This window comes from Sciurus carolinensis, chromosome 2 (genome assembly GCF_902686445.1).
Source record: "Sciurus carolinensis chromosome 2, mSciCar1.2, whole genome shotgun sequence".
Classification (NCBI taxonomy): Eukaryota; Metazoa; Chordata; class Mammalia; order Rodentia; family Sciuridae; genus Sciurus; species Sciurus carolinensis.
In genome coordinates this window covers 48079586-48095286 of record NC_062214.1, presented here as the reverse complement: position 1 = coordinate 48095286, position 15701 = coordinate 48079586, and the positions used below count along the sequence as shown (strand labels likewise).

General features: G+C 42.8%; 1 protein-coding gene across 1 annotated transcript; it reads left to right on the top strand.

The window, feature by feature from the left end:
- The first annotated feature begins 1706 nt into the window (after positions 1-1706).
- LOC124976317 (cystatin-9-like) lies at positions 1707-10075 on the top strand. Its single transcript, XM_047539258.1, has 4 exons — positions 1707-1789; positions 7124-7343; positions 8938-9051; positions 9995-10075. Exons 1-4 carry the CDS (start codon positions 1707-1709, stop codon positions 10073-10075), a joined length of 498 nt encoding a protein of 165 aa, XP_047395214.1.
- The last annotated feature ends 5626 nt before the right edge of the window (positions 10076-15701 follow it).

Here is a 15701-nt window from a genome sequence, read left to right as displayed (position 1 = left end):
AGGGGAGGCGTAACGGGGGGCATGCCACAAGGGAATGTCACGCAGTAGGTAGATGGAAGTGGCCTGGAGGTCAGTCAGATGATCTAGGAACCAGGGCAGGCGTGGAGCAAGAAGAGGACAAGACAGAGCAGGACCATCAGAGGAGGTGGCTGAGGAAGGCGGACAGTGAGGACAGGGGCCAGACCCCAGACAAGAGACCAAGCCGTGAGTAGGAGAGCCCAGGAGAGTATCATGCAGCCTGAACACAGGCAGCTGACTTGGATGGCGCCCTGGTGCCTGCACCTCACTTTCATCTTCACAGATAAAGACTGGTGATTTGGTCTTTGCTGACCTTCTCTGTTCTCAATTCTTTCAGAAATAGCGAAAGTTTGTTTCCAGGGAATCAGGCCCATTTTAGTGAGTAGTTACAGGGCAGGAGCCTTCTGAGAAACTGAGGCACTGTGAAGTCCCCCTCTTCAAACCCCAATTCTTCATATCAAGTCAGAGAGATTTCAGACTCAGAGAAACAGTCATGAGTTAATTCGAAGGGCTGAGAAAGGGAAAATGGGAGCACTCTCAAGGGGGAGAGTGGGTCCTCTCAGAGAGATGGGGGACTGTGTGCCTCTCTTGCCCTCCAGTTTTATGGCGGGGGGAGTCCCTAGGGAAGTTTCTAGAGAGTCCCACTCAGGTCCACCTCTTGACTTTTGACTGACAGGAGGATGACATTAGACTTTCAAGTTTCCACTGCCATGACAGCTCAAGGTCACTTTGGCCCATGCTGACTAGTTCTAATTGGAATCTTTTCTTTACAGATTTTGTGGTTAGGGGGAATTATTTGTACCCGCCTGAGTTTTGGGATCTGGTCTGTGTAGGGGTCACAAAAGTCCCTCCTTTTGGGGTAACTTGTGTTCTTTTATCCTCGTTTTTGGGACTGCATTTCTCCTGCAGATAATAAGTGGTTTGCTGAGGAATGTAACACATATCCCGTCCACTTAAGCCAGGCAGGGTTGCAGGTAAATTGCTTTTTAAAAGTGAAAAGTGTGTGGGGGTCAACATAGTGGGCCTATTTTATAGAATTCTTCCCTTAACCTCATGTTCCCACCACTCATGTCTGTCTATCCCCTGTCACTGAGATCTTCTTATGAGACCCATCTGGGGTGCTTAGTACCAGCAACACAAAGATGAGCACCTCAGAAATCCCTACCCCAGAAGGACAGTTTAACACCTGCCCAGTATTAGTGACTTATGATATAAGAGAGTGACTCAAAGAGAGTCAGAGGAGCTTTGAAAACAGGAAACATTTGACATGAGTATTAAAGGATGAATAAGAGTCTATGGAGACAAGATAAGGCATCCAGATTCCAGATGAGGGGACAGTCAGGCAGAGAACAGTGACAGCCTGCTGACAGCTTACAGGCAAGGCACCCCAGGCCTTCTGCAATGTTTTTGTCCCTCTCCTCAAAGTTCTAAAAGTCTAGAGATCACAGTCACTGTTCTTTACTTGGCTTATCTCTTGGGATACTGATCTCTCTCCCTTCTAAAGGGTAGACCTTCCAAGACTGCAAGGGATGCAACAAGAGTATAGACACACTTGTAAGGGCCATCATTTCAGTTTGGGTAAGGTGGCCCACATCCCCTCCTTGTCTGTACAGTGAGGACGGATCTGGTGCACAAGGGTCTGAGCCATACTTGGCATGAGAGCACATATGGTCACCTTCTTGGGCGGCATGTGCATCTGCGCTCAGAGCAGGGACCCCACCAACAGTTTGCAGGAAAATCCTGTGCTTGCCAGACCCTTACTTGGCAACTTGTGAGTTTTCTCCACAGGTGTGGCTGGCCTCTGTCAGGACACTCACAATATATCCAGGTGTGTCAGAATTTTAGTTCTCAGTCTTCAAAAGCCTACCAACCAAGAAAAGGCTGGAACCAGATGGATTCTCAGCCAAGATCTACAAGACCTTCAAAGAATAACTAATACTAATACTCTTTAAAGTATTCCATGAAATAGAAAAGGAGTGAACACTTTCAAACTCATGCCATGAAGCTAGTATCATCCTGATACCAAAACCAGACAAAAACACATCAAGGAAAGAAAACTCAGACCAATATCCCTGATGAACATAGATGCAAAATTTCTTTAACAAAATTCTAGCACATCACATATAAAAACATTAAAAAGATAGTGCATCATGATTAAGTGGGGTCCATCCCAGGGATGCAAGTTTGGTTCAACATCCAGAAATCAATAAATGTGATTCATCACATCAATAGACTTAAGGTTAAGTATCATATGATCATTTCAATAGATGCAGAAAAAGCATTTGGTAAAATAGAGCACCCCTCATGCTCAAAACACTAGAAAAAACAGGGATAGTAGGAAAATACCTCAACATTGTAAAGACTGTCTATACTAAGCCCATGACCAGCATCATTCTAAACAGAGAAAAATTGAAAGCATTCCCTCTAAAAATTAGAACAAGGCAGGGACGCCCTCTTTCACCACTTCTAGTCAACATAATCCTTGAAACTCTTGCCAGAGCAATTAGACAGACTGAAGAAATTAATGAAATTAGGAAAACAAGAACTCAAATATCACTATTTGCTGACAACATGATCCTATATTTAGAGGATCCAAAACTTCTAGAACTAATAAATGAATTCAATAAAGTAGCAGGATATAAAATCAACAATAATGAAATTCACTTGGAAATCAATCTAACAAAAGAAGCGAAAGACCTCTACAATGAGAACTACAGAACACTAAAGAAAGAAATACAAGAAAACCTTAGAAGATAGAAAGATCTCCCATGTTCTTGGATAGGCAGAATTAATACTGTCAAATGACCATACTACCAAAAGCATTATACACATTTAATGCAATTCCAATTAAAATCCCAATGACATATCTCATAGAAATAGAGAAAGCAATCAAGAAATTCACTTGGAAAAATAAGACACCCAGAATAGCCAAAGCAATCTTGAGCAGGAAGAATGAAGCAGGAGGTATCACATTACCAGAACTATAATACAGAGCAATAGTAACAAAAATGGCATGGTATCATAGACGAATGGTACAGATTAGAAAGCACAGAGACAAACTCACATAAATACACTTTATCTCATAGTAGACAAAGTGCCAAAAAACATACAATGGGGAAAAGATAGCCTCTTCAACAAATGGTGCTGGGAAAACTGGAAATCCACATGCAGCAAAATGATACTAGACTCCTATCTCTCACCCTGCAAAAAAACTCAACTCAAAATGGATCAGGTACCTAGGAATTAGACCAGAGACCCTGCACCAAATAGTAGAAAAAGTAGGCTCAATTTTTCATCATATTGACTTAGGACAAGACTTTCTTAAAAAGACTCCCAAAGAGCAAAAAATAAAAACAAGAATCAATAAATGGAATGGATTCAAACTAAAAGCTTCTTTTCAGCAAAGGAAACAATCAACAATGTGAAGAGAGAGCCTACAGAGTGGGAGAAAATCTTTACCACACACACTCCAGATAAAGCACTAACCTCTAGAATTTATAAGGAACTCAAAAAACTTAACACCAAAAATACAAATAACCCAATCAATAAACGGGCTAAGGAAATGAGTAGATACTCCACAGAAGAAGATATACAATTGATCAACAAATATATGAAAAAGTGTTCAACATCTCTAGTAATTAGAGAAATGCAGATTAAAACCACTCTAAGATTTCATCTCACTCCAATTAGAATGGCTATTATCAAGAACGCAAGCAGCAATAGGTGTTGGCAAGGATGTGGAGGAATGGTACACTCATATATTGCTGGTGGGATTGCTAATTGGTGCAGCCACTCTGGGAAGCAGTATGGAGATTCCTCAGAAAACTTGGAATGGAACCACCATTTGACCCAGCTATCCCACTCCTTGGTTTATACCCAAAGGACTTAAAATCAGCATACTACAGTGACACAGCCTCATCAAGTTTACAGCAGCTCAATTCACAATGGTTAGATTGTGGAACCAACCTAGATGCCCTTCAATAGATGAATGGATAGAGAAACTGTGGTATATATGTACAATGGAATATTACTCAGTCATAAGAAAAATAAAATTATGGCATTTGCAGGCAAATGGATAGAGTTGGAGAATATCATGCTAAGTGAAATAAGCCAATCCCAAAAAAAGGAGACCAAATGTTTTCTCTAATAAGTTAATGCTGATATATAACGGGGGAGGTGGGATAAGGGAAGAATAGAGGAGTGTTGGATTGTGTAGAGGGAAATGAGTGGAGGAGAAGGGGCAAGGGGAAGGAAAGATGTTGGAATGAAACAAACATCATTACCCTATGTACATGTGTGATTACAGGAATGGTGTGACTCTACATTGTGTACAACCAGAGAAATGAAAAGTTGTACCCCATTTGTGTACGGTGAATCAAAATACATTCTGCTGTCATGTATAACTAAATAGAACAAACAATCAAAAAAAAAAAAAGAACATTGAAGAAAAAAAAAGAATTCTAGTTCTCTTAGAACTCCATAGCCCATTTCTCCAGAAAACCCAAAAGATATTTCCACATTTCCCCCTTCCCACTGCTCAACTTACACCATCATTCTCCAACTAAGAAACCACTCCACTTATACTTTGGCTGCAGTTTTAGTGATCTTAAAGCCATCAGGGAAAAAAAAAAAAAAGATGCGATCTCTTTGGGTGATGTTTTCTTGCACGTCTGGCTACATTCTTCAAATGATCACATTGAATATCTTATTCATTGCAAATGACACATTCCAACCTGTCATCACCCTGCCTGGATGAAATTGACCCCTGGGAAATTGTGGAACAGTGGGTGTGGAAATGTGCTCTGGAAGGAACAATCAAAAGACATGTGGAAGATGAGACAGAGGAAGCCAACTCCCTGCAACAGGGACCACTCTGTTCACACTGGGGTACAACAATTGAGGGCATATGAGGTCAGGGGAAGAGCACATGTAGCAGGGCTGGGAGTCCTGAAGGTGCAGGCCTTGTGAAACCAGAGTTTTGAGATTAAACCTGATTCTCTGCTTATGTTGGTGGCTGGGGTCTGTGTAAACTGCAGACCTCTTCAAGTGACCTGCTACAGTTCTCAGTGTCACAGCTCTAAAGAATGGGCTATGTAGACTCCAGCAGCTCACTGCTAACTTCATTCTGGGTTCTTGTATCACAAATCCAAAGAATGAAATTCATGGGACAATGAAATGCAGAGTGAAATGAGTAGGATTTATTCAGGTGTGAAGAATAGGAACCAGGGACAGAGGGGACCCCCAAAGGGGTCACCGCCTGAGCGTGGCTAGTGTAGGGATCTCTATAGCACCTGGGTCAACACTGTCTGGCCAAATTTATACTAATCAGGGTTTGGAAAATTACCAACACTATTGGTTATCCCTGAAATTCCATCCAGACCTGACCCATTTTCGTTTTCCCACTGGTTGGGTAGTGGGAGTTTGAGTCAGATCATAGATGCTCAGGGTTGAGGCTGCAGCACTCTGTGGAGTGGGTGACTGCACCAGACCCAGGTCAGGCTGCCACAGTGCAACAGGTCATGTGCCCTGGCTCACCTTGGCCCTGGCTTGCTGTACCTCAGGTCTGCACTGCTCTGCTGCTCTGGGACCAGGGCTTGGCTTCACCAGGTCTTGAGTGCTGCAGCTTCAGTACCCAGCCCTGAGGGACTACCACGCAGGAGGCGACACTATCAGGTACAGAGCAACCTCTCCTCTCCAGAGGCCTCGTCCTATTGACTGATGCCATGAGTCTAGAAGCTCTCCTTTCCCTCTGTCACCAGACAATGTGCTCTTTCTCTTTTCCTGATCCTGTGTGCCCCTTCCCCTTCCTCCATTCCCCTCAAGTTGAGTTATTTCTGACTTGTGGTTTGGTTTAAATTCTCCCCGCAGGGATGTATTCTGAACCTGGACGAATCACAGTGTGGCCAAGGACCAATCACATCACCATACCCTAGAAGCAGTTGAGAGATGCAAATTCCTGGTCCTGATAGACCTCCTGGGTCAGAATACTGGAGACAAGAACTTGGATTTTAACAGCCTTCAAGAGATTCTGGTTCCCTTGGAAATTTGCAAATAACTGCAGATAGATGTTGAAAGAATACTTCATGGGCACAAGACTTAATTCTTGCCTAGAAAAAGTATGTTATTCAGACTTGTCAGAACCCCATTTGCTGCCAGAGTGGGAGGCTTTAAAGGTCTCTTTCCAGAGCCCAGACTTCAGTTTCCAAGGAGCTGTGATCAATATGGCCACAAGAGGGCACCAACGACCACCAAATAGACACCTCTCAGCCATCGTTAGTCTTTGGGTTGCCTTCTCTGTTTCCATCTCCCTCTTTATTCCCACTACTCTAATGAAAATGACCACCCCTCCTCTGAATTCCTCTGGAGGGGCGATATTTATGTAATCATCCAGGATTCCAGGCACAGCAGTGGTGGTTCAACCCTGGGCTGAGAAGCTGGGTCAGGAAGATGAAGCAGTTCAGGAGAGCTCCGCACACTCCAAGACTGACACGGCCTCCAGAGGCCAGTGACCTTGTCTGTTCCAGAATTTGGGGAAGAAGGAAAGGTGGGACAGAGTGGAGCTCAGACATTCTGGGGACAAGTGAGGTGGCAAGACACAGACCTCCTGTGGCTCTTATATGAACACACATTATCTCTGATCAACTGTACTTCTCTTTATCTACAATGCTTACTCATCCCACACATCTCTTTTATCTGTCCCTTCTTGCCTCATTATCTCTGTATACTGGTGTGTCCACTAACACCTCTTGAGTTTGTGTCCTTGTTTTCAGCATCTGATTCAGGAATATTCTAATAAGGTTTCTCTTTCCCACTGAGGCATCAGGAAGCAGGTGTGACTAGGACTCAAGTCAGGGGATCCTTTGTCCTCTTGCTTTTCCTCTTCCGTACCTCCTGCCTAGGTCCTGTCCCTCTTTTCTGGACAGGAGGTAAATTAGTTTTCACCGAGGGAGGTGAGGCTACTTGTGGGAAGGTGTAATGGCAAAGAGGATGCCCAGAGGGAGGGCCAAACAGATGAATTTAAGGGCTGGACCCAGAAGAGTAAGAGCTAAGAAGGGCAAAGGCAGGGGCTTTCTAGTGCCTGAACCATGTTGTGTCCACTTGGCAGGAAGATTCTTCCCTGGGCCTTGCTGCTGCTTCTCTTAGGCTTCCAGCCCCTGGTGACTCAGGCCTGGTGTTCAGAAACGGATTTGGACATTTACAAACTGCAAGTCAGTGATCCCAAGTTCTCCCCTGCAGTGGAGTTTGCCTTACAGGAATTCAACCAGCAGAGTGAGAACCAGTATGCCTACAAGCTGGTACGTGTCCTAAGTTCCCAGAGTAAGAAGGTGAGTGACCACCTGCTCTACTGCCTTCTCTGCACCTGCCATTTGGGAGGGGTGAGAGAAAGTATTGTCAGTGAGTCTTGGCTAAACATTTGTTGTTCATACTCCAGTAAAACAAAAGCTAGGACTGGGGATATAGCTCAGTTGGTAGAGTGATTGTCTAGCCTGCACAAGGCACTGGGTTCAATCCCCAGCACCACAAAAAAAAAGTTTTAGACAAAGTTTAACTTAGAAATTAAATTAGGTCAGTGTCCACTCACATGCAAGATGGAGATTTAACTTTGTTAACATTGTTTAACTGAATAATGAGTTTGAAATAAAAACCACTTATGTGATGAAGCTACCAGTTAAAGAAGAGAAAATGATTGTGGAGATACATTGAGAAATATTTCAAGGATATAAAATAAAACAGACAATTAGAAAACACAGAGAGAGAAACACACATAGACAAACAGAGGTTCATGACAGGAGGGAGAGACAGAGAAGAGAGCATGCTGGGGGTCAGGGGGAGGCACTGATGATTCAAGGAGCAATCAGACCTGAGATCCACCATGGGCTCCAGCTCCTCTGCTGATTTTACTCTACTCTGGGCTCCTGAGTGTGTCTCTGTATAGCACATGACATAATCAAAGATTCTTCCTTTGTCCATTCTTTTAAATCCTAAAATGTTTTCTTTTTGATGGAGTCACTATATCTCATCAGGAATGCAATGTTCATCTCCTGATGGAACACTTCTAGTTTGGGGAGAGGGTTGGCATCACTCTTCCTCCCTTAGCACTGACAACTTATAAGGGCAGAGGGACCCCAACCCCAAAGAGACCTGAAGCCTCTATGGCCATTCATATACGGTGTCCTGGTTGATCTAATGTCTCAAACTCCCAGAATGGCATCTGACCTGTCAATCTCTGGCCTGGCAGTTGCAGGGTCAGTTTGGTGGGTTGGAAGAATGGATGAATGGGGTGGGAGGATATGGAATGGAATGAGGTGGAATGGAGTGGGAAGAAGTGGAAGGAGAATTTCAGGGTGGACTTTGTAATAGGAGTAGATGTTGGCAGGGTTCTGCCAGTGTGTTCTCATGCATGGTGGTAGGTGGTAGGTGCAATGGTGACTGCCATTTTTCTTCCTCTAGCTCAAGGGGAAAACATTGATTGCATGTCATACATGAGGCTCCTTCCCTCAGGGCCAAGATCACCCATCAAATACTTGGGGAGTCATCATCCTGCCAAGTGCTAGGAACTTGACCTCTGGGAATGCAATCTTAGTTCAGATGCCTACTGAGAGTGAAGCTGGGGTCTCACAGTTGTAGAGTGGGGACTCTGGGACTGGAGACAGGTGACCTATTAATGGCATGTGACTCAACCTGGATTTTCCCCAGACCTCTACCAGATCCACTTGTTCTTTACTCTTAAAATCACCCCCCCCCCTTCTAGAGAGGATTCCCCTGGATTTTACCTCCAGTGAGCAAATGTCAGACCCACAGGGAAACTCCTAAATGGAGTACAGTTTGGGTCTTTCCCTCCACTAACACAACCATACAGTCAAGCCACTAAAGGGCAGTCATAAGGGCCTCTTTACTTTAATCCCTCTGTGTCTGCAGTTGATCAGCTCAACAATTTACTCCATGAAGCTACAACTGGGAAGAACTGTATGTGGAAAATCTGAGGAAGATATTGATGACTGCCCACTTCAAGACAGCACAAAGCTGAACAATGTAAGCCAGAGTCCCAGCTTACCTCATTTCACCTATGTGGGGGCTTCTTGGCATGGAGTTGGGTGTAAGAGCAGCTCATCAAACCGTTCTTAGGGACTTAGAAGAGTAAGCCAGCAGCAGGCTCAATCAGGCCACCCTTCCTGAGCCTCAGTGGAGAGTCCACCAGGCAGACAGCACAGAAGGCAACTTGAAGAACACAGAGTTTCCAACTCTGGCCACTCATGCCATTATAGCTCCTACTGACTATTGCCTGTATGGCCTTCATATTTCTCACGTTTATCTTGGTCTTGGTGTCCTGAGCTGAGTATAGAATGTCCCTTGCCTGTTCTCCATTCTTCCACTCCCTACCCTCAAGAGAAGGAGCCTGGTGTGCCTCCAATGTCACCTTTGCCTAAGTGTGCAGAACTCAGGGTCCTCCTACACTGACCCAGAGCCTGAGGAGCTGGAAGGCAAGAAAGAGTCCCAGGCCCTGCCCTATACCCACTGAGCTGCAGTACCTATTCTGGGAAACAAGAGCAAGGGGAAACCCATCTCTGGTGACCACCCTTCATAGTGTTAATAGATCCCTGTGTCAGAGGATTATCTTATAACTTAACTAATAACTTAAATCTGAGAGCAGCCTGCTCTCTCTGGGTCAGAACATCCCCTGCTGCTCTTAGGAGCTTGGATCACACAAGGACAGCCTAGGGGTTTTGCTAGAGGTCACCGATTGGGATAGCAGAACTGATATAGATACCCTTGCATCAGCAGTGAGACCCAGATCAAGATGCAGCTCAGGACTTACCAGGGTTCAGGTGGGTTGGCCATGCCCAAGGGCCAAAGGCTCCTTTGTACAACTGCTGGCCCCAGGACAGGACAAGGTTAAAATGAATACTATGTTCAGAGCGTGAACCACAAGCTTCCTGAGCCTACTCCACCCACTGCCCCCTCTTTGTTCACTCAGACCTTCACCTGCCTCTTCAAAATCAGCACCCAGCACTTGGCAATAAGTTTCAGCATGCTAAAGAAGAATTGCTCAGAATGATTCACCTGATTTGGATCCACCCACAGGACTGATCTTGGCCTGCTCCATCTTCCGTGGACACCAATCATTCATAGAAGTTGACATTTCAGTAGCTGAGCAGTTCTTTGATACTCCAATCTCTTGTTTTGCAAGTGTCTGAGGTTTTATGTCCTAGCACTTCAGAAAATATTCTAAAGTCTTCAAGAAAATCTTCTTTGTCCAGTTCCATCATGGAGAACAGATCATTAAATATCTGCATTTCTATCAGTTTTGTGGGCGGTGATTATGAGGGTCAATACAGTTATTCTCAACAGGGTGATCTGCTGTTCCTCTAGAGTGGAGCCCCTGCTCCTTCTAAACCTCTTGAATGCAGCCACAAGTGGCACAACTGAGGTGCATCTGAGATGTCTCAGAGTTCATGGCAATGACCCACATAACCAGAGATAAAATGTGACCTCTCAGGGCATCTGATGTGCACAATGGAGGCAGATAAGCCCTAAGTCCCCTTACAACACCTGTGGCCTCTACTTTTGAGGGGCTAGTTTGTATACCTTTCCCTGGTCCTCAGCAGGTTAGTGGATGAAGCCAAGGGACTCTAGCCTTACTCTCCAAGGGCGGTCTCAGCACCAGGAGCCCCTACAGCATATCCTGGGAGCCTCACAGAGATGGACACTCTCAGGGTCATCCCATCTTTGCAAAAGGAGCCTGTGTTTCACATATCCCTAGGGGATGCAAGGAAAATTAATATTTGATGTGCTCTACCCTATCAGAGGCTACTAAGATTATGCTTGTGTCATTTGACTAGGGTATGGCACACATTTTGTGGAAAAAAAAATCCAACAAATATTTTGGTGTTTATGGGCCATATGGTCTCTTTCTCAATGACCTGACATTACTCTTGTATCTTGAGAGCAACCAGAAATAATGCATAAACAAATGAGAGTAACTGTGTTCCAGTGAGACTGTATTAACACAGTGGCTGGTTTGCCCCTTGAGCCATAGCTGTCAATCTCCAAGAGCTCCTCTATGTGCCCTGTACCTGGTGTCCCCAAGCACTACCACACAGCAGCTCCCACTTCAACACCTTCACCTCCCCAGGCTGGGTTCAGGGCCTGCTCAGTGCAAATGGAGTTACATCAACAGATTATTTTCACCTTGCAGGTATAGAGGGTCAACTGCCATCACTAGGAGAGAGACAGATGAACATTCCAGTCTTAGTCTCCCAACTCCAGGGGACCCAATTCAAAGAGGAATTTCCACATCAATTCCTAAAGCTTCCTTAATCAGGATAAACACTCACAGGACCATAAACTGAGCTTTAGAAAATCATTCACCAAGTTTCCAAATAAGACTTGAGGCTGTTTCCATGAATATGTCTTCAGTTTTTCTCAGTTGCTACTTACAAACTTTCAGAGGGACTAGAATCCCCCAAATGGTAATTAAAATCCAAGTTCTTGCTGGGTACAGTGGCACACACCTATAATCCCAGTGACTCAGGAGGCTAAAGCAGAAGGATTATGAGTTTAAAGCCAGTCTCAGCAAAAGTGAGTTTCTAAGCAACTCGATGAGACCTTGTCTCTAAATAAAATATAAAATAGGGCTGGGGATGTGACTCAGTGGTGGAGTGCCCCTGAGTTCAATCCTCAGCATCCCCCCAAAATCCAAGTTCTATCCTCCCCACCTCCCAGACTACTGACCCAGCAGGTATGAGAGGAGCCAGGGAATTTTTATTTCTAACCAGCTCCCAAGGAATGCAGGTATTTCTGGCCCTGTTGCACGCATAGCCCATGTTTGGAACACCTCCCTGGGACTGGATATAGACTAAAATCCACAAGTAAGAAGTTAATTCAATATTACTTAACCATAAAGAAGAATATAATTATGGCATTTGCCACTAAGCGGATGGAATTAAACACTATCGTGCTAAGTGAAATAAGCCAGTCCCCCCAAGAACAAAAGTCAAATGGTCTCTCTGATGTGCATATGCTAACACAATAAGAGGAGAGGGGATAAAAGTACTTTGGAATAGACAAAGGGGAATGAAGGGAAGGGAGAGGGACGGGAATAGGAAAGAGTACAATGAATTGGACATTACTTTCCTATGTTCGTACATAAGTACATACCCAGTGTAACTCCACATCATGTACAACTACAAGAAAGGGAAGATATACTCCATGTATGTATGATATGTCAAAATGCATTCTACCGTCATATATAACTAAAAAGAACAAATAAATTTTTTTAAAAAAGAAGTTAATTCAACTTGAAGGGAATCAGGGTGAGGCTTGAGAGTGGTTTCTAGGGTATGCCTGGAACAGGAAGAAGTAAGAATAATTTGCTTGATGATATAGAAAAATCAGGGTCTCTCAACTTCTGTAGCCATCAATTTCTAGGGTGGTGCCTTCCAGGGAGGAGAGAGGTTGCTTTGAACCCCATAGTCTGACTTCCTTGCACTGTGGTCCCTCAGAGCTGGGGCTTCCCTAAAAGCTGCAGCTTTTAAAACCCATTCTTATATATAGTCAACACCCCAAAATTGACTGCTTAAATTTTTCTGTTTTTTGTTATTATAAAGAGTGATATAATGAATATTTTTCTTATATCTACTTGTGCATATATTGAATTATTTTTTTCCTTGGAGAGAAGCACAGCTTCTCTAAAGTTAAACTATTTTCAATATCATTGACCTCTTAAAAATTTTTTTAGTAAAATTCTCTATTATTTAGTAGATTTCTTTAGTAAAAATGTTGTTAAAATGTGCTCTCTTAAAGCAAGTAAGTTTAACCTGATGTTGTCTCCTATACCCAGAACTCTTCCATAAATAAACTAAAATGTAGCTTGGAGGCATTTCTTGTAACTGACATAAAAAAATAAAATCTAGCTACAATCAATCACAGCTAGCCAGTCAATTGGTTTTATGACTAGAGACCTCCCATGACACAGGTCCAAATAAGACAAAAGCCTAGGACCTCCTCTCACACCATACCCCAATAAGGCAAATACCTTGAACTTCCATCACGGCACACTCAAATAAGAAAAATGCCTAGCTGTAGTCAATCGGGTAACTTCATTTCTTTCTTGTTTGGCCTGTAAAAACTTACTGCTCATATTGTCATATTGTAGGAGCAGAGCTTTCTCTGTCTCTTGAAGGCTTGAGTGTTGCCTGATTCATAAATTCTTTGCTCAAATAAAATCTGTAATTTTATTTTGTCTAAATTTTTCTTTTAATAGTTTGGTGTTAGATGAGAGATTTGAAGACACCTCCAGTAACACCCAAGAGAGTTTACTAAGTGAAGGTCCCAACTGGGTGTACTGTGCTTGCTGTTGTTTGACTGCACCTGGCACCCATGTGCGAGACACCTCTTTTGGGTGAGCGCCCTCTCACATATGAGCTCCATGAGTCTGCATTTTGAGCTCTCTGAAGCAGTTCCTTAGCCAGGCTATCTAGAATCATATTGGATTCAATAAATAACTGGACTAGCCCAGTTACATGTAGATAACCAATTAATCTGATATAATAATTACACATTCTGAAACATCACACTGTACCCTGAAGTATGTACAATTAGTATGCATCCATTAAAGACAGAAAAAAAAAAAGAAAAAATGTTCAACATCTCTAGTAATAAGAGAAATGCAAATCAAAACTACCCTAAGATTTCATCTCACCCCAATTAGAATGGCGATTATCAAGAACACAAGCAACAATAGGTGTTGGCGAGGATGTGGGGAAAAAGGTACACTCATACATTGCTGGTGGGGCTGCAAATTAGTGCAGCCACTCTGGAAAGCAGAGTGGAGATTCCTCAGAAAGCTTGGAATGGAACCACCATTTAACCTAGCTATCCCACTCCTCGGCCTATATCCAAAGGACTTAAAATCAGCCTACTACAGAGATACAGCCACATCAATGTTCATAGCTACTCAATTCACCATAGCCAGATTGTGGAACCAACCTAGATGCCCTTCAGTTGATGAATGGGTAAAGAAAATGTGGCATATATATACAATGGAATATTACTCCACCATAAAGAATGATAAAATTATGGCATTTGCAGGCAAATGGATGAAATTGGAGAATATCATGCTAAGTGAGATAAGCCAATCTCAAAAAACTAAAGGACAAATGATCTCGCTGATAAGCGGATGAGGACATATAATGGGGGGTCGGAGGGGTTAGCGTTAGGGTTAGGGTTAGGTTTAGGGTTAGGGATAAGGAGGGGGGCAAGAATGGAGGAAGGAAGGACTGCATAGAGGGAAAAGAGGGGTGGGAGGGGTGGGGGGAAGGGAAAAATAACAGAATGAATCAAACAACATTACCCTATGTAAATTTATGATTACACAAATGGTATGCCTTGACTCCATGTACAAACAGAGAAACAACATGTATCCCATTTGTTTACAATTAAAAAAAAGGACAGAAAAAAATTAATTACCTTTGGCAAAGATATTGACATTGACTATGATGACAATCAGGTCCACCTCTGTGAGAAAACACTGATATTTTATGAAATAGTTAATGAAAGACTTATGCCACTAATAATAGTCTCATATGTACTGACCTTGTAAACTCTGAAATGAGATTATAATGCAAGTTTTTTTCCATATTTTTATTGGTGCATTCTGATTATACGTACTAGTGAGATTTTGTTGTTTCATAGTCATTCATTTCAGTAATGCAAGTTTTTAATGCATTATGCCAAAGTATACTTTCAAAGTATATTTCAGGTATAAGAAACTTTTTGTGATCACCCATTTAATGACAATCAGAACTTTCATGCTCTAGAAACTGGAGATGGGGTCTTTTGGAAACAACACCCCCCCCCAAAAAAAAATAAAAAAACTATCCTTAAATTCAAAGGGAAGGGACTATACCAAATTCTTCTCACACCTCCCTGCAGCAATACTTCAGGGCCTCAAGTCCTGAGTCCTCATCACTCAACTCAAGATGACCCTGCAGACCCTTGGACTATGTATACTCAATGAAAACCTCCAGGTCATATTCATCTGAGAGTTTTTCCCCCCAGAAACATTCTTTACATGGATGAATTTTTGAACATCATAGATCAAGACTTTTCTTCAATGTCTACATGAAACTTCTGCCCCTTTTCCTCTTTTCCCTGTGCCTTCTTCCTGCACATGGCAAGAGAACACCAAAATCAGGATTACACAATGGACAGCTTCCGCAGGAAGCACAACTTGATATTGAATATGTCATGCTAAACCTATATCCTGATGCCATTTTAGAGATCCTCTAGTTCACACTATAACAAATTTTACTGATATTCCAATTTAAACTTTGGATTTGCATATCTGGTCTTTTTCTATAGTTACACTTTTAGATTGACATAAATCTTAATTTAAGATTTAATTGCTTAAATCTAATAGGCAAACCTACATTGAGGATGTTGTCATTAAATTTTTTTCCAGAAACTGAATAAGACCAAAGGATCATTTGATAGTATATAGAAACATTCATAACCCAAATCTTCATGTTGTAGAAGCCTTCAACCATGCAATGATTCAATCCTGGAACCTTGGATAAAACACATAAATCCTTCTTTTCTGGCAACCCCAGACACAAAAGACATCTCACAGAGAACTGTCTGTTATGTTCTCCAGAATGTGCATGGGAAATAAAAGGTCAATG

Coding starts and splice junctions, on each gene's coding strand:
- LOC124976317 (XM_047539258.1), top strand. CDS start 1,707: ATGTGCATCTGCGCTCAGAGCAGGGACCCCACCAACAGTTTGCAGGAA. Junction 7,344..8,937: donor TAAGTTCCCAGAGTAAGAAG/GTGAGTGACCAC, acceptor CTGTGTCTGCAG/TTGATCAGCTCAACAATTTA. Junction 9,052..9,994: donor ACAGCACAAAGCTGAACAAT/GTAAGCCAGAGT, acceptor TTGTTCACTCAG/ACCTTCACCTGCCTCTTCAA.